At 44.2% G+C, this 27,339-nt stretch overlaps 2 protein-coding genes and 1 long non-coding RNA gene across 7 annotated transcripts in view; 1 reads left to right on the forward strand and 2 right to left on the reverse strand.

The window, feature by feature from the left end:
• Window positions 1–2,204: 2,204 nt before the first annotated feature.
• On the reverse strand, window positions 2,205–19,022 carry BCL2L14 (BCL2 like 14). 3 transcript variants are annotated; one of them, XM_081331292.1, is made up of 9 exons: window positions 18,543–19,022; window positions 17,446–17,575; window positions 13,504–13,702; window positions 12,308–12,456; window positions 10,443–10,927; window positions 9,159–9,326; window positions 7,512–7,582; window positions 5,634–5,909; window positions 2,205–3,698 (listed from the first exon to the last, which is right to left on the reverse strand). In XM_081331292.1, exons 5-9 carry the CDS (start codon window positions 10,897–10,899, stop codon window positions 3,657–3,659), a joined length of 1,014 nt encoding a protein of 337 aa, XP_081187418.1. In that variant the 5' UTR covers window positions 10,900–10,927; window positions 12,308–12,456; window positions 13,504–13,702; window positions 17,446–17,575; window positions 18,543–19,022; the 3' UTR covers window positions 2,205–3,656. The 3 variants fall into 3 exon arrangements, with proteins under 3 accessions (XP_081187418.1, XP_081187419.1, XP_081187417.1); XM_081331293.1 differs by lacking the exons at window positions 13,504–13,702; window positions 17,446–17,575; window positions 18,543–19,022 and having other exon boundaries at window positions 12,308–12,703; XM_081331291.1 differs by lacking the exons at window positions 12,308–12,456; window positions 13,504–13,702; window positions 17,446–17,575; window positions 18,543–19,022 and having other exon boundaries at window positions 10,443–11,322.
• Window positions 12,805–17,580, forward strand: LOC308670089. Its single transcript, XR_014026935.1, has 3 exons — window positions 12,805–13,551; window positions 15,600–15,927; window positions 17,461–17,580. It is a non-coding gene; the product is annotated as an uncharacterized lncRNA (long non-coding RNA).
• An 859-nt stretch (window positions 19,023–19,881) lies between the features above and the next one.
• Window positions 19,882–27,339, reverse strand: part of ETV6 (ETS variant transcription factor 6) — a 97,506-nt gene continuing 90,048 nt past the window's right edge. For 2 of the 3 annotated variants that reach the window (XM_081331289.1, XM_081331288.1), the window contains exon 8: window positions 23,837–27,254. In XM_081331289.1, coding sequence (XP_081187415.1) covers window positions 27,149–27,254 — 106 coding nt within the window. In that variant the 3' untranslated portion in view covers window positions 23,837–27,148. Of the gene's footprint in view, window positions 20,193–23,836; window positions 27,255–27,339 lie in introns of those variants that run through there. The other variant, XM_081331290.1, reaches the window with a different exon arrangement.

The following is a 27,339-nucleotide window of genomic DNA, read 5'->3' on the forward strand; positions in this document are numbered from 1 at the left end:
GGAAAGCGGAGAAGGAAAAGAAAGGAAGGATGGAAGGAAAAAGAAAAAAGAAAGAAAGAGGTTAAAATTATGACTTTTGCCTTTCTTTCTCTCGGGTAATTGCCATGTCATTCCTCCCCTTCCCCTTTGACCTTTTCTACTCTCCAAGTCTACAAATAATATTTTCTTCTTTCAACCAAAATTCCAAATAAGACTTCCAGTCTTAATTTTCTTTTTCTTTTTTTAAAAAAGAATGCTTTATTTCTTGTTCCTTCAAAAGAGAGAGAGAGACAGAGACAGAGAAGAGAGAAAGAAGAGAGAGAGAGAGAAGATTAGAGAGAGGAGAGAGGAGAGAGAGAGATGGAGAAGAGAGAGAGGAGAAAGAGAAGAGAGAGAGAGAGAAGAGAGAAAGAAGAGAGAGACAGAAGATTAGAGAGAGAGATGGAGAAGAGAGACAGGAGAAAGAGAAGAGAGAAAGAAGAGAGAGAGAGAAGAGAGAGACAGAGGAGATTAGAGAAAGGAGAAAGAGAAGAGAGAGAGAGAGAGAGAGATTGTACTCCAGTCTGAAGATTGCCTCCATTTCCATCTCACCCCACCCAGGACCCATAAGCCAGCCTGTCCCGTGAGACTAAAAGCTTATACTCTGTTTCCCAATAAAGCCCATAAGTTGGTTTTCTTGCAATAATGATAGAAGGGAGGCAGAAGATGGAGGAAAGAAGAAAGTCTTAACTGAAGGAGCAAATCCAACGTTCAGTGGGCAAAATTCCTCTTCACGGGAATCAGAAAAACAACCCACCCAAACATCTGCTCATTCAATCAGTGTCCACCAGAGGGCAGCAACACGCCATGAAATGGCTGTGCAAAATAACCACGGCATTCTGCACATCTGGCTGGGGCCGTCAGTCAACTGTGCTCCAGCAATTACCAAAGTCATATTCATAAGCTATGTTCGTGTGATAGGACTTCCTAGCTTCTATTTCCTGCCTTCTGGGTTTCTTCTGGAGCAACAGGAGTCCAGAACTTCAAGGAGACCCTGTGGCCTTCTGGGCATGTGGGAGGTACTTTTTTTGCATGGTTTACTGTGGCTCTGAGTACATCAATACTGGTGCAGGATCACCTGTGACTCTCTCGTCCACCTTTGAGGTGCTTCAAAATAGAGATAGAAATCCAATCTCCTCGCCTCCCCCTCCCCTCAGCCAACAGAGTAACCATAAATTGGACCGTTGGGTATCCTAAGAAGACCAAGGTAAAGGTAAAGGTTCCCCCGCACATGCGTGCTAGTCGTTTCCGACTCTAGGGGCCGGTGCTCATCTCCGTTTCAAAGCCGAAGAGCCAGCGCTTGTCTGAGGACGTCTCCGTGGTCATGTGGCCGGCATGACTAGACGCCAAAGGCGCACGGAACGCTGTTACCTTCCCACCGTGGCGGTCCCTATTTTTCTACTTGCATTTTTACATGCTTTCGAACTGCTAGGTTGGCAGAAGCTGGGACGAGTAACAGGTGCTCACTCTGTTACTCTGCAACAATTCTACCAGGTTTCTTTTCTGGACCATTTCATCCCATTTTGCTTTCAATCTGCGTAGGATTCCTGATGCGTGGATGGCCTCGGCCTCTCAAAAGCGAAATCCCTGAGAAATCACGATGCTTTGCAGTTGTGGATAAGTGTCAATAACATACCCGAATTTTGACCGACACTTGCTGTTCAACAATATTTTTCTTGAGGCTTTTTTTAAAAAATATGGTTATTGGCAAAAATTGCATGATCTCTAGGTTAAGCTGGGAGAGCAATACCCAAAAGCACTGCGATAGTTCCGACTATGTTTCTCTTTAATACCAAACCACCGAATTACTCTTTTTCCCACGGAACCGCACTCCACGGAGTCAGCCTTTGCAGGGTTCTTCCACAATTTCAGAACTGCAAAATTTACCCCCTGGTCAAACCCCCATTTTCCAATCTAAAAAAGAAATCACTTCTACCCCTTCTGAGGAAACGCTTTAGTCCTTGTGCGAATTGAACTGGGGCTGAGGATGTGGCCTCTGCAATACCGTTGCATTTTCTGGCTTTTTAAATTTTTTGATGGTTTCTGATAAAATGACTGTTATCGCCGTGTGCTACCAGAAGTGGTTCCTTTGTGTGTGGTTTTTGGTCTTGCATCTCTGAGTAATAAGACTGCATCTTCAGAGCTAACTCAGTGTAAGCTGAGGCAACTTCAGTAGATTTGTTGCTTTGAATTCCGTTTGCACTTTTTTTAATCTTAAAAGTCTGATTGGTTTCTCCTATAAGCGACACAATATTGAAGGTAACTGTGAGAGGTCAGCAGGATGTAGTGGTGAAGGTGGTGGACTTGGACTGGAGGGACCTGAGTTCCAATTCCCCCTCAGCCACAGAGTCTTGGGGGGATTGGGGGCCGCTCCCTCCCTCTTGGTCCATGTGGTCCAGTCAGTGGACAAGCTGTTGGACTCACAGCAGGAGAGGCAAACTCTGGTCCTCCCTTTGCCTGAAGCCAACTGGGTGACCTTGGGTCAGTATGTTCCTCTTGGCCCTAAAGAGCATCAGTCCCTGGGACAACCTGGTGCAAAACCAAAACACCCCAAAGTGATGGCTGTTGTTGTTGGTACTTAGACAAGGCCAGGGGACTCGAGGCTCAGAGAAACAACAGTGTTGATCATTAGCGTGTGACTCTTCAAAAACCTCATTACTGAGAGAGTGGTCTCAATTCACAACCAAGAAAGCCGTCTTCATCTCTAAGAGAAGTTGGTGAACGCCGTGATTCCAGGCTCGTTTTTCCAGCTTTTAAGATACCAAGGAAGGAGGGAAGAACAGCGCTCACCCAGCAGAGGAACTAAAGAAGAAAATGCAGAGAAGAAGGGTGTGTGTGTGTGTATGTGTCACTTGTTTTATTGTTCTATTAGTTATGTACATCTGAATCAATTGTCGTGACTTAAGCTAATTTTGTCTCTTAGGATTAATCACTTTCAAATCCAGATTCGGGTCTATCATCCCTAAACACACCTCCTTGGGCCAAAGTCATTGTGTCATTTTCTATTTACACGTGTACCAAACCTCCCCAAGAAAGGCAGCGAGAGGTCTGTTCAACTAAATAAGCAAGCATCTAAAGACCGTTAAGCCAAAGAAAGCAGCAATGTTGACAAGGCCCCAGGGGAAAAGGCAAGCAGGTCACAAAAAGTCAAGATGTAGCCGCCATCTTGTCTTTTTGGGATACCGTCCTTCAGGCACCTTCTGGGAAAGGAGATCATGGCAGCCCGGCGTTCGTCTTCACATCCCTGGCTCAACCACTTCTCTTTCCCTAAAGTGCTCATGCAGACTGAAGAAGCAAGGATGAGTCGCGTGCTTAACCTGAAGCCAAAGCTGCAAAATAAGTGGTTTCTTCCCATCCAAAGACTTCCGATCCCTCTGGTAAGAAGGACGCACGGCTCCTTCATCTCTTGCTCAGGTTGAGCAGGACTAAGACAGCATCAGCCATTGCAGACCCTCCCTCGCCCCTGACATCCAGTGCTGCCGTTGCTGGTCTTTCAAAAGTTTCCATGACTCTCCATATTGGAGGCAATCATCTCCCCATATTGGAGGCAATCACGGGAGTGGCTAGGTTTGCCTTTTTCCTCTCACATCCCCATCGCTTTCTCCGTATTAACCAGCGCTCTTGAAGAAGATCTTTCCTCATTCAACTTCTTCCTGGTCTGGTAATCCTAAGGCTTTCATCTGGAAGAAAAGGAGAAAGGGGGTCGGTGGGATTTTATACGTGTTTCCAGGTTTCTTGCGAGTTGTGAGCCTGAAGCTTGAATACGCACTGACCGGCATTTCTCAGGTGAGAAACAGGTTGTCACGGATGGTCTGTGAGAACTCCCCTCTTTGTTATGCCTGCCTTTGGGGCGTGAAAGGAGCTACCGAGCAAACGAACCGACATGGCTGGTGGTTTGTGGGCCATCTGTTCAGCCACACGTGTGCAGAACACACATCAACAGAACGTTTCTGGAACTCAATTAGAGACTGCTGAATATGAAGATAGCCTTCCTAAAGGACACAGAATTTACACGCTTATTCCTACAGCTTATTCCTACAGTTCAGTGGGTGGGACTAACACAGAAATCAGCCCCAGCATCAAATGATCCAAGCATTGAAATGAGGAGGAACAAAAAAAAACCCAAATTCTCAAATCCCACAAATGTCAATCTTCTTGTCTGTTTTTATGCAAAATCTAATGCAAAAATTCAGAACTCTCATATATATATGAGAGGATTCTAGGATTCTCTGAACTGGGGTGCTGGGAATGAAAGGTAAACTACGAATGCCCTGTGACCAGCTTGGAAACACAGGGTTCAGGGGAAGCATCCATGTCACCTAAGAACTTCCCTTGCTCCAGAAACCTATTATTATGGGCTTTCATTGTTATCATGGGCAAGCAAGTCTTCTGAGCAGGACTGATGCCTGGTCATTTGAGAAGGGATGAGGAGTCGGCGTCCTTCCTAGCAGGAAAAGGGGTGGAGGAAGTCCTGAGGCTTCTTCACAACCAAAGCCATCTCCCGAAGCGGCTAAGCCTCAGCTTAAGGACTTTGGAAGAATAGGAGGGAAGATGGAACTAAGGCTACCGGAAGTGCAGTCATTCTGAGCAGCACAGACCTCTTCTCCTGCTGGCTACGGTGAGTTGAGCTGCCTTAGGAATGTTCTCCTCAACTTACTCCTCATAGTTTGCCCGGGACAGTCGTAAAAACGAAGAGAAGAGAGGGCACAAGGTTGCCTTTTTTGATACGCCTTCTAAAATTCTCTTAGAGGAACTTAATACAAAGAAGATGTTTTTGTACAGGTCCCATGGAAATCTGGAGACATTATACCAAGTTCTTCCCAAGTCTCTTTAACTTGAAAAAAAAAACTTTTTCTAAGGATGCTCTTACGGAGATTTTGTTCGAGAAAGGGAGGGAAAAAACTGCAGTGGCACATACAGACAGCGCTGAGAAGAGTGTGAGTTCCCTTCAGTTCCCAAAACTCTGCTGAGTAGTGTAAACGTGAAACCACAAAATGCCTACCTTCCCTGTTTAAGTCTTGTGGCATAATACTGCAATATTGTGTTCAAATCAATGGATTAACCAAAGTTTAATCCTTGGGATTCCCAGCAGTTGTCCTACTCATCAATCCCTAAAAGCTCTTAAAAATCTCCTCCTCCGTTGCGTCATTTTGCAGAGATACCATTCGTGGAATTCTCTGAGAAGATTTAATTTTTCAGTTCAATTACTTCCTTCTTCCTGAAAGAGCTTAGGAAAACATAGGCAGCTACAGGAACAATAATATTGACGAACACGCTGGTTTCCTTTAAAGTTGATGCCCTCTACAGACTGCAGAAAACTGTATAATTATCTCTTTCAAAGTGGGCAACAGACCGTAGCTTCTAAGAACATGTGGCTCAAGTTCATTTAAACCATTCTTATTATTCCTGTAACCGCATATGTTTTCATAAGCTCTTTCAAGAAGAAGGTAGTAATTGTAGGTGATTTTTTTTAACCCCGGAAACTATTAAGATGGGTGGACTTCAACTCCCAGACTTCCCCAGACAGCGTGCTGTCTGGGGAATTCTGGGAGTTGAAGTCCATCCATCTTAAACTTTGCTACGGCTGAGAAAAGCAGATTTAGACTATCGCTTACCAATCCCCCTTGGCTTTGGATCCAAGGGCTGAAGTTTTCCTGCAGATATTTTGTTCCAAAGCCTAGCACAAGATTCATGGGGTGGTTGTCCATCACAGTGAGTCTGGTGGTGGCTTCCATAATCAACGCAAGTTTGATCCTCTTAAGTTCATCCTCTGAACTGACCGTGGAGTCTATGGGTATCTCCTCAAGGAACTGGTCCGCCACTCTCCTGAAGAAGGCGTAGGAGGGCATCATGTCCCAGATACACTGGCAGAAGGTCTTATCCTTCTTCATCTGGAAGAGGAAAGAGAAAATTTATTTAGTTGCTTATTTAATTGCTTATTCGTTTTATTTATTATTTATTTAGCTAGCCAAATTCTTCAACAAGTCGTCTAGGTCAGATTGTTTTCTTTTCTCAAATTGTGTTATATGAAGACAAACAAGAATTCCTCAAGAAATGGGTGGAATGGATTAATGGATGGAAACTTATCAAGGAGAAAGCAACCTAGAACTAAGGAGAAATTTCCCAAGAATGACAATTAGCCAGTGGAACGGCTTCCATCCCGAAGTTGTGGGTGGTACATCAGTGGGAGCTTTTAAAGAAGAGACTGGACAACCATTTGTCGGAAGTGCTATAGGATTTCTTGCCTGAGCAGGGGGCTGGACTAGAAGACCTCCAAGGTCCCTTCGAACTCTGTTATTCTGTATTCTATTCTGCATTTTGATGAGATTGCATGAGAAACTAAGGGCCAAAAACAAGAAGATGCTCAATCATTCAAATGGTTCCTCTTGATAACATTTGTAAATCCCTGGTCTAGATGACTTTATGACTGAAGACAATTAATAATAATAATAAGTTGGAAGGGACCTTGGAGGTCATCTAGTCCAACCCCCTGCTCAGGCAGGAAACCCTATACCATTTCAGACAAATGGCTGTCCAGTCTCTTCTTAAAAACTTCCAGTGTTGGAGCATTCACCACTTCTGGAGGCAGGTTGTTCCACTGGTTAATTGTTCTAACTGTCAGGAAGTTTCTCCTTAGTTCTAGGTTGCTTCTCTCCTTGATGAGTTTCCGTGCGTTGCTTCTTGTCCTGCCTTCAGATGCTTTGGAGAATAGCTTGACTCCCTCTTCTTTGGGGCCACCCCTGAGATATTGGAGACTGCTATCATGTCACCCCTCACCCTTCTCTTCGTTAAACTAAATTTGAGCTTTAACATCTCAGAAGCTAAGATAGTATCAAATTTATATCCTATTACATTTCTGTGGGAGCTCTCTCCATATTTTATTCCACCCTCACCCATAAGTTAGGTTGTTTTATGCCCCTCTTATGATAATGGTGGCTTTTTTGACAGTTTATTCCAGTGAAATAATGTGTCTCTATTCATGGCTTTTCCAAAGACTTTAATGAGATTTACTCCCAGGTAAGGTTGTCTAGGATTACAGACTGTGATTTTTTTTAAAATCACCTCTCTAATCCAGGTCTGTGAAAATACTTCTAGGTGCTCTGAAAATTGAAAAATCACAGAGTTGAACTTTAGGGGGCGGGGGAGGGAAATTGCGTGCTCAACATAAGACAGGGGAACTTGTAAATAATGACTTATTTCAGAGATAGCCAATTTTTGCATTCTCGGAGCAGTTTTCTCTTTGACGGTGGGGAATCTAATGAAGCCTCAAATTGCTCCGTGCTCTCTCTGAATTCAAGGGAATGGCTTTTCCCTCTGCTGGAAGGAGGTCACACCTGGCTTTTAGGAGAGTTTTTTGTTTTTTGGAGAAGACGGCCCTGAAATCCGGGCACTAAGTTGTAAATGAAGAAAACAAGGGAGGGAAGTGAGAGCTCCCTCAATTAATTTGCAAATCAGAGCATTGGAGTCCCTGCCACCTTAGGCTACGTACTTACCTTCTCCTCCAGTTCATCTCCTGATTTCCGTAACAAGGCAACTATTGCATCAATAACCTTTTCTTCGTTGTCTGGTGGAAAGATAAAAATAACTGGTTCATTTTCTCTTAAGGCAGCAAGTAAGATAACAAAGCGCTTGGACTTATGAGGTTGTAAGAAATGATTGGTTGCTTAGATGCCATCAAGCTGTTCTCAACTCCTTTGACCACATACAGTAGATTTTCTCCAGAAAAAAAAAAAGATTACTGGATAAACAGTAGACAAGGCGCCTAAATGCCTCCAGTCTTCTCCTGCTTTCAGGACCCTGGTTTGTTCCAACCACAAGCCTCACCCGCATGGAAAACAAAGTACAGGCGGCTTATGAATGCCTTAGATTATTTTCCATCACGCTAAGGATTTTGTCCCCTGCAACCAAGGAGGAGGATGTTGTCCGGTTTGGTCTGCTTCTGCTCTCAGATGAAAAATATGAAATAAGGTCAGATGTCCCCTCCAGAGAAAGAGGCCTCTGTGGGGATCCTTTCATGACCCACGCTTGCTGGTGGCGCAGTGGTTAGAGCGCAGCACTGCAGGCGAATTCTGACTGCAGTTCGTCGGTTCGATTCTCACCAGGCTCAAAGTTGACTCAGCCCTCCCTCCTTCCGAGGTTGTAAAATAAGGACCCAAGTCATTGGGGGCAACAGACTGATTCTCTAAACTGCTTAGAGAGGGCTGTAAAGCAGTGTGAAGTGGTAGATAAGTCTAAGTGCTGTTGCTGTTGCTTCTTCAGGCTTGCTCAGAGTGGCTCTATGGGGTACGTTGACTGCAGGGCCAACGGAAGGAGAGCTTTTGGGTTGGCTGGCCAGAGGACCACTGCTGCAGCAGGAAGCAGAAATGGCTGGAAGAGGCTGTGATGCTCACAGCAGCTCTCCTTGGCCAGCAGCCGGTTCCTATACAGCTGGCAAAGGTTCCTGTTTGGGGGGGGGGGAAGTTCTACCTCTTGCAACATCAGGTTTACTACGCAGTTCCAGGCTACGCCAGCCCTAACCTGGTCACTGTATCATCCATACCAATGTTCCTCAACCTTGGCCATGCGTGGATTTCAACTCCCAGAATTCCCCATAGTTGAAGTCTACACATATTCAAGTGGTTGAGGAACATTGATCTATACAATTGAAAACCTCAGCTGCGTTCTTCTCTTCTTCCTCTTAAATACAGATTTCCCCTTTTTTATAAGAGGAGTTGGGTGTAGGTGTGTTCAGCTCTCCAAAGACAATGGAGGTGTATTCTTGCTAACCCCTCCTTTCCAAGTCCTTTATTTGAGCCCTGTTGCTTAGCTAAGCAAGATGGCCTCTCCATGCCAGTGCTGCTGAGTAACCATGGTTTGGAAACAAGGATCTAGAAGTCCCTCAATCACCAGTTGAACAGGAGCCTGGGAAATCTTTTGCCCTGTGCATGTGCTGTGAATACATTCAAGAGCCCTCGGTAAAATATTGTGGAGAATGGTTGAGTTGAAATGGGTGGAGCTGCTATGAGACATATAGAAAGCAAGTTAGGGCCTCATCTAGAACTTGTGTCCTAATGGAAATCTTCGGCAGTGCCCACGTGGACAAGGGGTGTGAACAGAAAATCAGTAGCAAGAAATATCCCCATGAAGGAAAAACACTTCACCTAATCCATCATCCTCAGCTGGTGGGATTGGCTTGCTGGCTGAGCCACCGTCTTCTTCTAGATTCAGTGCACGTTCCACTACCACGATGCTCTTCTTCCCATCAGGAAATCTGGAACAATCCACTATCTCAACCAGTCTCTCTGCCAAACGAGGGATGTCCGAGTCATCTAGGAAAGCAAAACAAGAGTGGAACAATTCCATTCAACCATCTCCCTCCAGCGAATGCTTTATTCAAGAACATACAATCAGAAGATGCTTTTGGTCATTATGGCAGAAACATGAACAGCAGCCATTTTGGAATCCAGGCTGGCTCCATCACCACAGAGTTTTGGAGGGAAAGGAGAACGGCCCATGAAGGCTACAGGTAGTCCTTGACTTATGACTTATGAGGTATCTTCCTTAAGCATGCCCAAGGTTTTTGGCCCTTTCCCCCACAGTTGTTAAGCAAATCACTGCAATTGTGAAGGGAATCAGTCATCAGGGGAATCCGGCTCCTCCCCTGGACTTTGCTTGTTGGCTGCAAAGGTCAAAAATGGTGATCACATGACCCCAGGATGCTGCAAGTGGTTTTTATCTTGTGAGTGTAGGGGGTGCTATACTAGTCGTAAGTATGAGGATCAGTCATGTCACCTTTTTCAGTGCCATTGCAACTTCAAATGGTTGTTAAATGAAAGTTAAGGACCACCTTCACTGGCGAGCTGGGGAATTCTGGGAGTTGAAGTTCACAGGTCTTAAAAGTGGCCACAGTTGGACACCCCTGGTATAAATCATAACAAACCGTTCTTTCTTGGTAGCAATCCACCCGCCATTACCATACATTGGTTCCTCTCTTTTTCCTTATCACAGAAAGTCCACACTTCGTTTGAGAAAGGTGAAGGGAAATGTTACTTTTTTAAGAAAATCAGGTCCACGTTTTCCATTTAAATATAAAAACTGGAAAATCAAGCAATAAACGTATCATTGTTCTCGCAAAGGCTATATTAAGTAGATATATAGACCTGATATACTCACAGACGGTCAATAAATTTATTACTGTACACGTCCGTACAAAAGTATGCAATCCAAAATAATGAGAGGTGATTGAAACTCTGCTTATCTTCACAGTAGATAAAAGCTTCAAGCACACCCTGCAGTTGCCATCTTGGCTTTTCTGACCATGTCTTGTGGTCAACCATTATCAGAAAAAAGTTGTCAGAAGGTCATTCTGAAGAACCGTTATGCTACCAAAATTATTCCAGCTTACTGTATATAACCCTAATGAATAATAAGCCTACTTTGCCTACCTGATAAACCCTCAATTCTGGAGACCAGCTTCATGGCATGGCCGTTGACGGAGTCCTGCTTTCGGAATACTCTTTGGCCCCTGGTGTCTTCCGCTTGTGGCCTTAGGCAAGAAGGAATACAGAAGCATTTCCAGTTGGTTCTTGTCTTTATCTTCTTTGACTTCTTCTTCTTCTTCTTCACCTTCTTCTGGTCCTTCTGGTTTGGCGGTTTATGATCTTCTGGAGAAATTTCTGGAAAGGGGACTTCTTCTTCCTTGGCTAGAGTGTCGACTTGTACAACCCGTCTCCTTTCTTCCTGGACTCTGGGTTCTCTTTCCAGTAATTGCCCATATTTGCTTGCAGACAGTCGCCGCTGTGCATAGGCCATCAGCACTCTGAACTCCAGGCTGGTTCTGTCTGTGTCCTCCAGAGGGATTTCTTCCATACTGTCCAGCCCGTTCTTGTATTCGTTGTTCATCTGGCGGCTTCTATCGGGCCCTTCCACTCTACAGCAAAAGAAGAAAACCCAAGTTGCTTTAAGGTTTTTACACCATTCCTTCTTTTCCACCATTTTAATTCTCAGCTGAGGAATGTAATGGACATTTTGAGATGCCAAGGTGGTAGCTGGACAAAACTCTGCTTTACACCCAACACCCCAGTCCAAGGAGGGTCAAAAACCAATGAGATAGCACCACCAAATGGTAGGACATTAAAAAACAAAAGAGGTGGGGCTTTAATCACATAACCACCACAATCTTGACATTTCTGACCCCTTCCCATGGATTCCCCAGATGGTTTCAAGGAGACGCATCTCAGGTAATGGTGGCCGAGAATCAGAAGGAGCCGAGGAGCCCTTTTTTTGACAAACACATTTTATCGAAGCTCAGGAGTTTCTTAACCACAGGATATCTCCTCCTCCTTGCCTGCATCCAGACTGGCTCCTTATAAAGGCTTTTCCCACAAGGGGAGCTAAAGGTGATGCTACAAGAAATTCTTCCTAGGAAAAAAAACAGCTGCTTAGGAGAACTTTATTTTTCATGAAAATAAAAAAATAGACCAGTGACTCGTGTAGTGATACAGCAGCAAGCTGTTTCTGGGGATAGCTGCAGACAAGGGGATCAATAAAAGCATCCCCAAAGAAATTTAAACGGGCCATTAAATTGGGAGGGGGGCATGTAAATTAAGAAGGCAAAAAATAGGGACACCGTGAGGCATCTTGTCTTCTCCCAGATGTCTCCTGGCCGGGCTCTCCTGCCAGGATGCCCACCGCCTTCTTAGAGAGATTTTACACCAGCCCAGTAGACCAAGTTCCCTGGGAAGATTCCAAGCTAAACCAAAAACTTCAAAAAACATTACAAGTCCAAAGCTTGAGTAAATGCCACGGGACATGATATGCAACTAAAGTGATAATTCGATGGAGAAACGGCTCAGAAACGCAGCCTTTACCGAAGGCAATAAGCTTCTTCAGAAACGCTTTGAGAAGTCAAAGGGATGAAGAAGCTGTGGCAGTGCCAGAGCTTTACAAGGGACTTGGAGGTCATCTTTTTCGTTTGGCTTCCCAGAGAAAATGGCAAAGTGTAGGTACTGCATCCCTTCCCAGAGCCCTTTCAGCCACATTTTAACCCATTTGCCACCTCCCTTGCACATATAGTAGGACTAGGAACATCCAGCCTAAGAGTGTCTGGCGAGGAGAAGATGTATTGCAGGATCATTCTGGAACAACGTCAAGATTTTTTTTCTTCCTCAGCTAGGCTAGGCTGAGGTTGCTTCACTTGCTAACATCAATGTAACAATACTGCCAGCAGTTTTAAACAAACTCCCATCCAGCTTTAAACAAACCCAACATTTAAATTTAGCTCATTATTATTAATAATTTGAAGCAATACCTTTGGATTTTAGTGCCCAAATGGTCCTGAAGAAGTCTCTTCCTGACCTTCTCTTCCTGGTCTTCCTACAAAATTACTAAATGGTTGCTTGTGCATAAAAATGGAGTGTCCCCCATGTCAGCTGTGCATCCAGCAGCAAATGTGAGGAACTGAAATGAAAGAGAAGGCTTTCACTTCCTCATAAGGCAGTCAAAGGTTAAAGGGTGGGGTTACCCAAACAAGCTCAAGCAGAGATTAAGCAGCACCCAAGATGAAGTCACTCTTAGTTTGAAATCAAAGGGCACCCCGTACTAGCTAGAAAAACCTCTGGAAAGATATGGGTGAGGGATATCTAAGCAATATCTCGAGATAGTAAGAAGGACCACCTTGGGGGACATCTTGGGTGACCCTCTTTTTCTGAACCCAGCCTCCGTTGTTTTGGAGGCAAAAAAATTCCCTTGCAATATACAGACACAGACATCTAGGCCAGGACAATATAAATCAAACAAACAACTCAATAAAACAAATTCCAGCAAAGTAGAACTTATGTTTGTTCCTCTCATAACTCCAAAGTCTCAATATTTTCTAGGGACATAACTATCCATGGTCTCTTCCCCTTTCAGTGCAGTTGCTCCTTGGTTGAACACCTGAAATCTATACCTTCAATTGTCATTGTTGGAAAATAATTAATGGTAGTCCAATCTCTTCTTGAAAACCTCCAGATGGAGCACCCAGAACTTCTGGAGGCAAATAGTCCCACTGATTAATTGTTCTGTTGGGAAATTTCTCCTTAGTTCTAGCCTGTTTCTCTCTTTTCATCCGTTGCTTCTTGTTCTGCTCTCAGGTGCTTTGGAGAATAGCTTCACACACACACACACACACACACACACCCTTCTTCTTCGTGGCAATCCCTGAGATATTGGAAGATGGTTGTCATGTCACCCCTGGTCCTTCTCTTCATTAAACTAGATATTCTACGCCTTGACTGACCTAGAGCCCATTACCTCTATCTACCCATTAGTTCTCTATCCCCACTTCCAGTGTCAACCATCCAAAGAAGAGCTGAGTCTTTTTTACAACATGCAACTAGAGAATCCTCGCTGTGGGAAAGGCTGCGTTGAAAGACAGCCGAGACTGAACAAAATAAGCTACATCTGAAGGAGGCGTGGAGTTCTATACAGAAAGGAAGAAATAGCCGCTGTTTTCAGGATCAGCACCGTTTCCTTCAAACTGGCAGCTGCAATGGGAAGCCACTGTGGTCAGAAGTAAGCCAGCTCTTTCTCAAAGAAGAGAGATCTGCTCTTTTAGGATTTGCAGCACAGTCGCTCTCCGTAGTCCTTGTCAGAATAAGGATTTGGTTCTTCATTGGTTCTCTGCCTTGACTATGACAGACAGGCACAGGTTTCTGAAATTAATCTGCAAAAAAAAAAGAGAGAGATCCATAAACACTGTTCAGGCTTAAGTTCCATTTCAGGGGGAAATCACCCCATGGAGTTCCTGCTATTATAGCCAAAGCCCCTGTAAATGCAGACTTTAGTCAATAAGCAGCCAATAAGCCAAAATCTTCGACTTCTGTTTCTAAAAATGTGTTGGTTGAGTGCTGCAACCCTGACATCTAGTGGACAAAAAATAACCCTCCGCTATGAAACTTACATAAACTACCATTTTACATAAACTAGCTTGATCTAATCTGAGTGCAATTCTGTGACTTGTCCTCCCTGGCTTTGTCCTACTATTTTACATAAATTGGGCCCCAAAACTTTAATGCAGTGGGTGGAGATTGTTCTTCTCTGCCTGAAGCCCACCTAACCAATCCCATTGACCAATCACACTCTCATTGTTACACTTTCTGGAATGTTAGTTTCTAACTCTCTGATTTTATCAGAGATGCCTATCAAGACACGGCCTGTTGCCTAGCCTGCAAATGTGGAGCCCTTAAAGCAGGAGTCTTCAAACTTGGCCCTTTTATGACTTGTGGACTTCAACTCCCAGAATTCCTCAGCTAGCCATGCTTCCCAGTTGAAGTCCACAAGTCATAAAAGGGCCAAGTTTGAAGACCGGTGACCTAGGGCTACAGAATGTGGAGCTACCACTTGAGGGCAGCACAGAGGTCCAGAATACTCTCCTGGCTGCCATCTGGAGGCCATAAAGGATGTTTGCATTCCAGAGTGTTTTGGAGTGGGGTGGCTATAATAAATCTAATAAATATGATAGCTCTAGTACAAAAGTGTGGGAAGCAGCAAGTGATGGTCAGATAAGTCAAGGTGGCAGCTGTGCAAACAAGATTGGCCCCTTCATTACTGATCAGCAGTTTCTCTAAACAGATTCTCAACTTTGGTAATTTTTTAATTCCTAGGGAACTCTGGGAGTTGAAGTCCACACATCTTAAACTTGTTGAGGATGAGAAACGCTGCCCTAGAATAACATTTCTAAACTGTTCTTTCTCCCAGATCTAAGTAAGAACTTAGGCCCGTTACAGTGAATCAGATGATGGAATTGTTCAAATCACTAGTGCAGGGTTAGGCAACCTTGGCTCTTTTATGACACATGGACTTCAACTCCCAAAATTCCAGAGCCAGCTATGCTGGCTGAGGAATTCTGGGAGTTGAAGTCCCGAAGTCATGAAAAGGGCCAGGTTTAAAGACCCCTGGCTGTTACGGTGCATCAGACGATGGAATTGTTCAAATCATAGCTGGCTCAGGAATTCTGGAATTCTTTTACAAGAGCCAAGGTTGCCTACCCCTGCACGAGTGTGATTTCTGATGGAGACCCTTGTACATACTGTACCAACATGCTTCTTAGCAGCTTCCTTGAGTTTCAAGTCAATTTCACAGTCAGTGCTATAGTTTTAGGTTATCTATGATATTTAATTCATTTCTGTAAATGTTTATGGAGGAAGGCTGAATTTCAGCCTGGTCTGATTCTGGGAAACAAAGTTTTTTCCACCAACATCCTGTTTTGGGGGAAGCTTGGCCCGCCAGCCCCGCACAGGACAGCTGCAGTTTACAGACCCTGCCATTTGGATTTGATATGGATTTTTTATATTAATCACCAGGGAGATGAGATGCCCACAAATAGCTGGCAAGAGGCAGATGGGGGTGGCAGCAGGAAGGTTGGGGGGGGAGGTTGAGTACAGCTGCTGTGAATGTCATTTCACACCTCTGTCCTGTGGGTTGGTGACCAGAAAGGAAAGAGTGGCTGTGCCCTTTGGGACGAAACATTTAGCAGCCCCCGATTCTCTTCCAACCAGGTTTGAAGCTTTCGGAATTGTCCGTGTCATAATGATGTATCAATCCAAATTATATTCTTGCAGCAGGTGGCAGAACTTGGTTGAAACCGATCTTAGCAGATCTCAGAGAAGCTAAGCCAAGTTGGACTTAGATGGAACACGTGGATGGAATCCCACCAGGGCTGGAGGATAGATGGTTGAAGAAATCGTTCATGAGGTCGCCTTGACGAGCCTTTTTCGTGGGATGGTCACGAAATTGTGGGGATGTGTCTGCAGTGTAACAAGGAGTTGAGCTTGACTCAAGGGAAATGTTGCCTTTATTAGGTTTTTAAGAGAGTTCAGGATTTATCCAAGTGGAACATTGAGGAAGCTCTACCAGGACTCTTAGAACAAATGCCCACTACTTCTACAGGTGGGTCTGGTGTAATTGTCTTCCTCGATTGCATTTTAAAGAAGGGGTGTGAGGATGGAGACAAACTGTAAATGTTCGAATGGGGAAAGATATGAGGAAAAATGGGGGGGTGTTTAAATAAAATGATGGGCATCCTCCAAAGTTTTCTCCGATGCTTCTGGTGCCGTCTCACAGCTGCATTTAGAAGCTCTCACGAAATGCTAGCATACCAGCGACTTTGCAACAAGGCCTCTTTCCCAACGGTGGGAGAGCAACTGGGTTGGCCTTCCGGGAAGAGAGGATCCAGGTTCCAGGAAGTGGACATGAAACCTGAGGGTGGGAAAGGAGCAGTAATTTTTATTTATTTTTATTTATTTATTTATTTTAATTCCATTTATATCCCGCCCTTTTCCGAAGACTCAGGGCGGCTTACAAGCTTAGCAGTAGCCTTCATTCTATGTATATGCCTGCTTATTAGGGCTTTCACACACCCCCCCCCAAGCGGCATTATTACAAAGTCAGCTTATTGCCCCCAACAATCTGGGTCCTCATTTTACCTACCTCGGAAGGATGGAAGGCTGAGTCAACCTTGAGCCTGGTGGGATGCGAACCTGCACTAATTGCAGGCAGCTGGTGTTACTTAAGGAGGCATTAGCCCACTGCTCCACCAAGGCTCATATTAGATGACTTTAGGAAACAGGTCAGGCGGGTCTGCAGAGGGATTAAAAAAAAAGTCAAGACGGCAGCCTTAGCCTTGCAGCTAAAGCTCCTGCCCTTTTCGTGTGTGTTGTGAAGGCTTCAACGGCACGGTTATGGCCACCATCTTGGCTTTCGGATCCACTCCTTTTGGGGACACCCCTGAACCAGGAGGAAATGTGAGGCAATGGCAAAATGGAGGCACTACCAGGTTCCAAGACAAAAGCCAGCTTGGAAGTGGTGTGGGGCATGTCGGATCAGGTGCAAACAGGGATGTGGAATTTTCTGTTATTACCTCCGTATTTGGTAACATGGGCTATGCAGGGGTGTCAGACTCAATTTCATTGAGGGCCGCATCAGCATTGCGGTTGCCTTCAAGGGGCCGGGTGGGCGTGGCCTACTGGGTGGGCGTGGCTAGAGTGCGTATGGCCTACTGGGTGGGCGTGGCCAGCTCTACATCGTTCACATCAAGGGTGCCTATGGGGGCCTGGGCAGGAGTGGGACAGATCTGGGGGTCTCTGGCAGAAGGAGGGTCTCTGGGCCAGGGCCAAGGCAGTGGGGGCCGTTCCCTCACTGTTTCCAGGATGGCTTCGGGGGCCGCATGAAACCACTTCACGGGCCGGATCCGGCCCCCGGGCCTTGTGTTTGACATGTCTGGGCTATGGCATCTTTAGGAATTCGCAAAATGGAGGTGATTACGCATTACTTAAATGAATGTTAAATGAATGCCAGTTTAATGCACAAATATGACCAGTTGGAAGACCCTGTCTTGCACAATCTGTATTGTGTGGCACGACCATCTATGACCCTTGACCCCGTACTTCAGTCCAAACTATTTCTTACTCTCTTGTTCTGTAGTTAACTTCTCAAAGACGGTTCCAGGGAGAGTCACATCCTTATCTGAGATCTGTTCCAAAGGTCACATCTTTATGGCATCTCCACCTTCGTCCATCCAGGGTGTTCTGTGCACGATCTGACATCAGACATTGTTATATGAGATAACCATAGTTCCTGTTTATGCTTATTGCTCATCTAGCACTAGAATGTTATCATTAAGACAATTATGTCAACCCTTTCTAAACTCAAAACCAGCTGAGTTGCAATCTGCAAAAGATAGATCAAGTAGAAACATTTGAGGGACACCCACTTCATTTTCTAATGAGTTTATGTATTAGTTGGCTGAAGAGTTTCCCAAATGTTTAGAAGCCCAGCTTTCTCCACCTGCATTTGATTTATTCACTTTTGTGTAGACATTTGTGTACAAATATGATCAAAACATAGGTGTATCCATTCATATTTCTTTGACGTGCTTGAATATCACTGTTTTCCTTTGATTGATTGATTGCCCTTTCAGCTCTTTCTCAGATGATTCTATTTATTCTATTCCACTATGACTATTCACATCTTCAGAATTTGCCATATTGAATACAGTCATTCATTCATTCATTCATTCATTCATTCATTCATTCATTCATTCACTCACTCACTTCCATTTTTCCTAGCTTAAAACAACTGTATTTTATGGAGAAAATAAGAGAAAACAACTAGTTTAAAGTCAATCAACGGTCAAGAGGTTCATGGAAATCATTGTGCCCTCAAGTGATTCCAGGTGCTGTCTGGAGTTATTGTCAAAACAAGTCAAGATAGTTGACTTGATTTTTAAGTGTGTCGACAAGGACTGTTATAAGAGATCCTTGGTCAGGAATTACTCTCAAAGGGATCTAATGGTGAGCATCTGAGGCATAGATCAACTCCATCATGTTTCCCTTCTAGTGTTTTCACATTGTCGTCCATGTTTGCTATGAGATGTTTTAAACATGTGGTTCCAGTGTCCACAGCCTGATACTTTGGCATTTGTCACTAGGAGGCAGAGGCCTGGCACTCTAAATGCACCCTACCCCAAATTTAGAAGGTAGAAATAGTTGAGGAGATATTTATACTTGCTATTTAGAATTCACTGGTGTCCCCGTTCCACCTCCTCTTCCATTTGCCTTTGTTTTACAGTTTTCTGGGATTATGGGGTAGATCAAGACGAAGAGGGAAAAAATGGTTCTGCACCCTCAGTTGAGACCTTCCACTCATGCAGCTTGTGGTCAAGATTTCCTTTAGTGCTCAAACTTTGAAAAGGAATGTAGGATAAAGAATGGATTAAACTTTGAGTTCGTATGGGCCATTTTCTAAAATCAGTTATACTGAGTGCTAAAATGTTTTCATTACTACCGAACTTGAGTGTCTTCCCATTATGAACCATGAGCATTGTAGGAAGACTCGTTTGCAGAACAAGGGGTTCTTTGTGGAATGGCTGTCCTGATTCACATGAAATAAAAGGTCTTTTAGAGTCACTAAAATAACATAAATACATTCTTATCGGTTGTATTCGCCATGAAGATGGAGCTTGAATCTTTGGACAGTTCTGTATGATTCTGAGATACTGGTACTTATATGGGAGCCACCATCATTCTGAGCTTTTGGATTCTTCCACTACCTTTACCAAACAAAACACAACTTACAGCTATTTCATGTCTATCCCAATCAATAGAGGAAAAAAGAAAATACACTGAGGGAAGCAGACCTCAGAGGAAAACGGCCGTGACATCTGGAATTCCAGTAACCTTTTGTGGATGAGGTTTTTGAACATTAAAAGCCTCCTGTGAAAACTTGGAAATGTTCCACTGAAGTGGGACTGTAGGTGTGAGGTGCTGGTTAATGGAGAAGAAATCTCTGTATATAAAGAAGCCTGTTGAGGGGGGGAATTTGAACTGATTTCCTGTTTAAGAAACCATCTCCTGCATGGATGAGACCTAGGAGCCTGCCTATCTGCCTATTCCCATTCACGCACAAGTTGCTTCTAGTCTGGTGACTTCCCATAATAGCAATCATTCTCTTGAGCCTCATAAATGATGCTCATGAGCCACAGGATAACGTTTAAATTACGCTGGCAACTAAAAGAAGGAAGGAAAGAAGCGATCTGCCAGACCGTGTGTTCTTCATGTCTTATTTTATGACCTTAGGAACCAGAGGTTTGTTTGGATGGCTTCCATGGGCCTATCAGCCTGCAGTTGATAGATTGACTTGTTCCTAGTCTAATTTCTCTCCAAACTAACAAATTATTTTTTTTCTCCTTCATGTCACCTTCAAATACTGCCCCAGATGATAGCGGAAAGAGAACACTAGGCCTGTTAATAACCTTATCAGTCATGAACGTGGGTGATTTGCAGCTTCCTGGTTAGGTACATTTAACATTGGCCCATGTGAAAAAGTAATCAGGAAGCAGAACGGGATGGTTTCCACATCATTTTACTGTAAAAACGAGTCCTGCCATATTAAACTGCTGCCTGTGTTGGCCTCTGCTTTCAGGAGTGTCCAGCGAAGGAGTCAAACAGGCCAAGATGGCGGCAGGGCTGGACTTTTGAGTACGTGGTTGTGAAAGTCATGCTTCATTTCTCCTACTTAAGAGAAGTTGACGTCTTAAAAGGAGATTGGATAAATAGCTGGGAGCTGAAGTCCACAAGTCTTAAAGTTGTCAAGGTTGCAGGCCCCTGACCTAGGTGATGGGCACGACACAACTTTCATTAAGATGCTAAAGTCATCTGAAATGAGAGAAGAAGCAAATGCATATTGTTTTAAGTTCTTGGACAAATGATATTAATAAAATAAATACATTGATGGAAATAAAAATATTCTGCTCCAAATTGCAAAAAGCCTGTTTTAGATACAGCTAGGCGAGATATGTTTCGGACCTATTTCCAACCCTGTTATTCTATGTTCTGCACTTCCTTTATGTCTGAAGGCTACAGTTTTTGATTAGCAGCAGGTCACCTGCAGGAATCTGATCACACGTTTCCAGGACCATAAATGTTTTCACCAGAGAAAAGCTTTGATGAGCCTGTTCCCTTCATCAGAGAATTAGACCAATATAGGGTAGATACCTGTATATATGGATGAAGCAATGAAAGAAAAGGAAGGAGACGACAACAGTGATTGTGTGGATTAAGGTTTCTGCGGAAGTTCCTTCTCAGTTAATGTGTAAAAAACCAGTTGGGTTGGTTTTGAGGAAACCTATTTATTTATTCATCATATTTATAGAGCTATCCACCCGACAGATTCTCAGGTGGTGTACAATCATAATATCAAACTATTAAAGCCAGTACAATTAAAAACAATATTATTAATGGTAAGACAGTAGAGAAGGTCCACGTTAAAAGCAATGCAGCCGTCTCATTAGATCGCTGTTTCCGCATCATTCCCAAGCCGGCTGACACAACCATGTTTTGAAGGTCCTCCAGAAGGATATGGAAGGTGGGGCCAACCTCACCTTTGGGGGACAGTATTCCACAGGGCGGATGCCCACAGCATCAAAGTCCCCCCTCCTTGGTCCCACCAGATGAAATCTGGGACCTCTCTGTGCCTCTCCTGCCAGACCCAATTAGTTGGGTGAACCTAATGGGATCAGGTGAAGGTAATCTCTCAAGCCCCACACCACGAAGGGTTTGGAAGGTAAAAGCCAGCACCCTGAATTGGACCCAGAAGCAAACTGGCATCCAATGCAGCTTGCAAAGCAGAGGTGTTTTCATGTGCCCTTCTAGGAACAAACACAACTGCTCATCCTGCTGCATTTTGCACCAGATAAACTTCTGGATACTCTTCAAGGGCAGCCCCACGCAGAGCACATAAGAATAGTCCACCTGGGAGGTGGCCAGGGCAGGAGTGACCGTCAAGAGAGTCCCCTGGTCTGTACTCACTGTATATTGTTAGAGGGAAAACAAGACGTTTTCCACAAATACGGATACACAGCGGAGACATTCAGCAGAGAGGAGAACTTTATCCTGAATAAGATCTTGGCTAGAATCTTTCAGGGTGGGTTGAAGATCATTGCATGCTTGTCGGCGGACAGTTATTGAAAAATCTGCTTAAATTTGAAAACAACACTGAAGCTCTAAAACGCTGCTTTTCAAATCGATTCCTTCATTCATTTCTTCATCACCCCAAATCCACGTATCAGAAAGTCCTCGTGTAAATGTTCCTGTTATAATTGGGTAATGGGTTCGTGCCCCTTTGAGTAAAGGGGAAAAAAACCCCTAACTTTTCCCCAGTTTTGGATAATTTACCCAGATTTGGGAAGTACGACTCTGAAGAGTTGACTTGGAACATCCAATCCCTAAGGGAAGCCGGGATTTACACAATCCTTTCTTTGTTAGAAGGACCTGTCTGTCAATTTCTTCTTCTTCTTCCTCCACGCTCCAAGATGGAACAGGACTTTGTGCTGTGAACAGATTTGGCTACTGATCAATGACTTCAGGCTAACAACCCAGCCTTGTAACCTTTTTGGGAGTCACCTTAACACCAGACTTCCTGTTGCTCATGAAAGTTGCCTTCTTTCCAACATGGTGAAACACAGATAAGCACCAATAGCACTTAGGCGTTTTTTTTTCCAAGTGGTCAGGAATAAAGAGGTTGCATTGTGCTTTATTTTGTAAAAGAAAGAAAAGAATTGTTCCAGTCTTCTTTGTAGTGAGCCGGGCAGGTGTAACTCCAGTCATTTAGCAATTATCTGTATTCTGTGCCTAAGTTCTCCTGGACCATTTTTACAGCGATTTCAAGAGACATCTGGAAATGCTTATTCTTTTTGGATGGTATTTCGCACCAGTAAAGCAGCATTCAAGAGCAGAAGGGAACCATAAAATGTGCACATGGGGCTTCGCTCTTTTCAAAGTTGGTCTGAGAATCCATACTACCCAATGTGCTCCCTTGGCTTCTGCCATCACTAGATAAGTGCCAGAGCACAACCGCACTCTGCAGGGCAGAACTATCGTGGAAAGAATTCTCTATTAAAAAATGTTAAGTACCAAAATACAAAATGTTTCAATGATTAACCTGGCCTGTCCAGAGAAAGTGGACTGGTTGACTTTGAGCCCAGTAGCATCTTGCAACAGAAGGCAACATAAATATAGATAATCCTTCACTTGCAACCATTTGTTTAGTGGCTATTCAAAGTTAGTACTGAAAAAAGTGACTAAAAATGGATCCTCACACTTAGGATTCTTGCAACATCCCCATAGTCGTGGGATCACAATTTGGGTGTTTAGCGACCAGCCTGCATTTACAACATGTAATCACAATTTGCAACCTTTCTAGCCAACTTCTAGTAAACAAAGACAACGGGGGAAGTTGGATTCACTTAACAATTGTGGTGATTCACTTAATTTTTGCAACAAAGGGGATAACATTGTGTGTGACTCACTTAAGAACTGCCTTGGAGAGCAATGGAATTTCTGGTCCCAATTGTGAGGACTACCTGTAGGTCAGGGTTGGAGTGTTGAGTTCTCTAAGCTTGGGCTGTAACACTGGAGTTTTACTTAGGCAGAATAGTAGAATAACAAGAGTTGAAATGGACCTTAGAAATCTTGTCCAACCTCCTGCTCAAGCAACAGATAACTGGTTGTCCACTCTTCTCAAAAACCTCCAGTGTTGGAGCACCCACAACTTCTGGAGGAAATTGTTCTGTCAGGAAATTCCTTAGTTCCAGGTTGCTTCTCTCCTTGGTTAGTTTCCATCCGTTGCTTCTTGTCCTGCTTTCAGGTGCTTTGGAGAATAACTTGACTCCCTCTTCTTTGGGGCAAACCCTGAGATACTGGAAGGCTGCTATCATGCCCCCCCCTCATCCTTCTCTTCATTAAACCGTTTAAGAAGTAAAATAAAACTAGTAACAGATTAAAAGTTGCAGTAGTGTGTTCAATTGGAGCGAATGTTCTAACTGCTTATTCCAAGACTGGTGTCTTACAAATATGGGTAGTCCTCCGTTTATGACCAGTCACTTAGCACTTTGTTTAACCAGCATCACAAAAAAGGCTGAAAAATTGGGTTAGTCGTGTGGGTGATCCGATTTACGACCGTCACAACTTACAACCTGTTGGGTAGGCTCCTTTTTGGTCCCAAGTCAACAACTTACCTGTAACCCTATATAAGGCTATCAATTAAACATTGAATCAATGCAGGCATGTCGATTCTGCAACAACCAGGGCTGTGCTTTGACCATGCCATTGAAGCTCTGTCCTGTTTTACGGCTGTTGGGGATGTGACCCAGGTTAAAAATAAAAAAAAAGGGAGGCAGGATTTGGCACCTTGGCTTTCGAATCCTTCCTCTCCAGAAGAATATATAAAAGCAGCAGTGTTGGCTTCGTTTCTCTGAGGATCCATTGAACACAGCCCAGTCTATTGTTCTTTTTTTAAAGTAATATTTTATTCTGTATTTGCACATCCCTATTTTTCTGCCTTGCAGAAAAACTTCCCTGATGCAAACAATGCATTGGGTTAAAGAGGTCCATTAGGAGGAGGAGAACGGAAGAAAAAAGAAGAAGCAAACCAACGCTGAATTTCCGCCTGAGGCATATTTAAAGAAAAAAGCCATCTCTGCTTTTTTATATTAAAAAAATTTATTGAGATGATGTAATTACAAGCATTTAAAAATTATTTGCAACTCACTGGCCCTGAGTAAAGGCATTCTTGTTTTGCTTCGTTACATTCATTCAGTTCACTCCCTTAAACCCACACCTCAAAGAAAATAGGAAGCGCTTTCTTCAACAGATTATAATTTACTTAAGAAAATAATAAAAAAGATTTTTTTTCTTTTTTAAAAAAGAAAACAACGCGACAGCACAATTTCCTTTTGACTTTGCATATGGCTGCAGCTAATTCAACAGAAAACAGTCAAAGAGTTTCACTCTGAGTTCTCCTCCGAACTCTGAGCTACCAGCAATTCTGGCTATACAAGGGGGGATTTCCAAGTGAGTTCTTACAAGGGGCTCTTTTGCAAAGTTCTCACACTGACGTAGCAGAGCAGACCAAGTTTGGTTCCTTTTAGCCCTGGCTAAGAGAGCTCAGGGCTGCTGGCCCAACGGGGAAATGCAAAACAGGAAGACTATTTTTTATTTTTATTTTTTACCCAATAGACCCACCGTTGCCCTTTTGAAGGGCAGCCATGCATTAATTCTAATGTGTACTTTGGCTTCAAAGGAAAAACACTGTGACTCAGTTCCCGAATATGGAAAACACGCTGTTCCCGTTTCAATTTATCTCACTCTTTAATATCTATCGTAATCCAGACTCTTCCCCCCCCCCCCCAAGATACCGTATTTTCATAAATTGCTTCGGCCAGATGCCTCCTCTAGTTCGGTTGGCCCGTGTGGGTTAAGGACAAACCACCACTCACACACACATCCCCATCGTCATCATCTGACCCAATATATACCACACACGATCCAGATCTCAGATTTCTGCCTTCTCGAAACTGTAGCTTTTCTTTTGGCAGCAATGATGGTTCCGTTGGGACTGGGTTAGCCTCGACTGCTTCGTATTTCTTGGTGAACGTTCGGTGGCTACTTAGTGGCTGACACAGATGGAGCCGGTCATTTTCAAGCTTTGGTGGGAAAGGAGCAGCAGCAGCGGTGGGAAAGGGACAATACCCTTTTTCTGTTGTGTGAGTGTTTGTAAATTTTCATTGGCTGCATTTTAAATGGTATACATCTCTACAAAGAGTGAATTTCCTTTTGCTTTGGAAAGAAATGAAAAGCAAAGGATTTTGCTAACCAGGGTGCCTCCATGTGTGTGCTCATGGGTCAAGATGATTACCGCAAGCATGAGTTGAAGCCCCCTCCTCTTTTTACCTTCAGGCTTTGACCCCGCAACTGGTCCACACTCTCACCGTCTTTAACACCCCTTCCTGGAAGCCTCTATTGCTGATTCTTTTTAAGGAATACTCCTGCAAAAAGTGGTAAGAAGTCATCTAACCTACGTCTTGGACTGCGCACACTTACCACCTTGCGAACCTCAAACATAACCCTAACCCTTCTTTTCAAAAAGCAAGCTTCTAGCCCTTAACAGTTCAGAAGGTCGGCTTAAAAGGCTGCAATGAAATTTCCACAACGAGAAGCAGGTCTCCGGGGATGGGAAGTGAAAACGAAATTCAGGACACGTCGCTGTGCTCCTCAGTTCAAAGAAGCAGACATTACACGAAGAAAACAGACGCAAATATACTTCATTTGCCCCAAAGAAGCTGTCGATACAGTTCATTACTTTTTCTGGCACTGTTTAAATTACTCTGGAGTAGAATTTCGACTTCTTTCATGTAGGATTTCCATGGCTGTTACACGGCTGTGATAAAAAACGAGCGCTCTTAGATAGCCAGCATTTTGTCGTGACGTATGAATCTCTGAACCTAACGAGGAATTGACTTCACTCGTGGTACAGAAAGAGGGATGACTTCGACCTAGGAGGAGTTTTACTGAACGAAATCTTCCTACCAACAAAAGGCACATACAAATCTCCTCCTAAGGCTACAAAGCTCATCCGTTGTTGCAAGAATCCAGAACATAATAAAAATAGTCTTCAATATTCACATCCACCTAAGAAATGAGGAAGATGAGTAGAAATCTTCAGGGTGTGTGTGTGTGTGTGTGTGTGTGTTTGTGTGCGAGTGGACAGAGCAGAAGCAAAGGGAATGAGATGAAGATCAGCCCAGAAAATCAATGCCGCTTCTCTGGGCTGTGAAGGCCACTCCTGGGAAAATTATAGCCACCATTTTGGAAACCCTAACCCTCCCTGCTCTTTTTGAGGGCTGGATCTTCTCCTCCCAGACCGGGGGCCGCTGGCTGGCCCCAACCCAAAGAGGGAGAGAAGAGAAGCCAGTGCTGAAAACCGCTTCGCAGTCCACACTCTCCTCAGCCTTGCAGCCGAAAGGCCAGCAAACGATTCCACCCCTTCCTTCCGCGTGGTTTCTGTTTAACCCTTTCGTGAGCTGGACCATCCTGAAGAAATCTCCCGCCTTTTACTGGTTTCTGGAGGAGTTTCTCCTACTCATTCTGACAGTGCCCAGGTGCCCGGATCCGATCCGTGTCCTCGGAGGAGCCAACTCTGCCCGGATGACGGCACCCTCTTTGCCCTCTGACTCCAGGAAGGAATTTTGGTATTTCCCGTGCCCCAAACCAAGGATTGCAGTCCACGTTCTTGGATCCTGGTGCCGACGGATGCCGACTACAAGCAAGTTTGGCATCTGGAGGTGTTCTCTCCGACGCCTCTTACCCTCCGGCCCTAGATTTTTTTCCCCCTACAGAGGCGCTCGTGAGAATCTGCACCGACCCACAGTTGTGCTAATTTCCATAGGAAAGCATTCAGAATACGCAGCCCCCTGACGTTCTGCTCTACAAAAGGAATAAAAAAGCCCAAATATTAATTGGACAAGGTTAATTAGAAAAAAATAATAATATATATATATATATTTATATATATATCCCAAACTGACCAACCGAAAGCAAAAATCAAGCCCAAGGCGAGACAGGTCCTCAGAGCCGCACGAGAGGGCCGGGCTCTCCTCTCTGGGCCAAATGTTGTTGCCCCCCACCCCTGGCCATCTCTTTCCTCGCCAAGAAGGTGCCTGCAGCTCCTGCCGGTCCCAGATCAATGCCCAGTCCCGGAGCCCCGTTTCCCCATCCCAAGGCCTCTCCAGAGACGGTTCCTCCACGGACTACGGTGAAGGACGTGGATCGGATCCTCAGCACTCGTCTTCCTGGTAGATCTGCTCGTCCAGTTCCTGAGATTCCAGATGTTCCAAGCGGTCGGTGCGGCCACTCATAATTTCATCTGGTGTCTTCATGAACCTGCAGAAACAAACAGCGCATAAAGGAGGCCGCAGGGCTTAATTCTTTTTCGTTTTTTAAACTGGCATTGGTGTTTTTTCACTGC

Source organism: Vipera berus (genome assembly GCF_964194415.1).
Source record: "Vipera berus genome assembly, chromosome: 6".
NCBI classification, from domain to species: domain Eukaryota; kingdom Metazoa; phylum Chordata; class Lepidosauria; order Squamata; family Viperidae; genus Vipera; species Vipera berus.

What these genes read in the sequence shown, in the direction of transcription:
- BCL2L14 (XM_081331291.1), bottom strand. Translation starts at nt 10,992, where the DNA reads ATGGTGGAAAAGAAGGAATGGTGTAAAAACCTTAAAGCAACTTGGGTT. An exon ending in CAGAATTGAGGGTTTATCAG is followed by an intron (nt 9,327 to 10,442) that starts GTAGGCAAAGTA and finishes TTGCTTTCCTAG; the next exon opens with ATGACTCGGACATCCCTCGT. An exon ending in TCCAAAGCCAAGGGGGATTG is followed by an intron (nt 3,699 to 5,633) that starts GTAAGCGATAGT and finishes CTTTTCTTCCAG; the next exon opens with ATGAAAGCCTTAGGATTACC.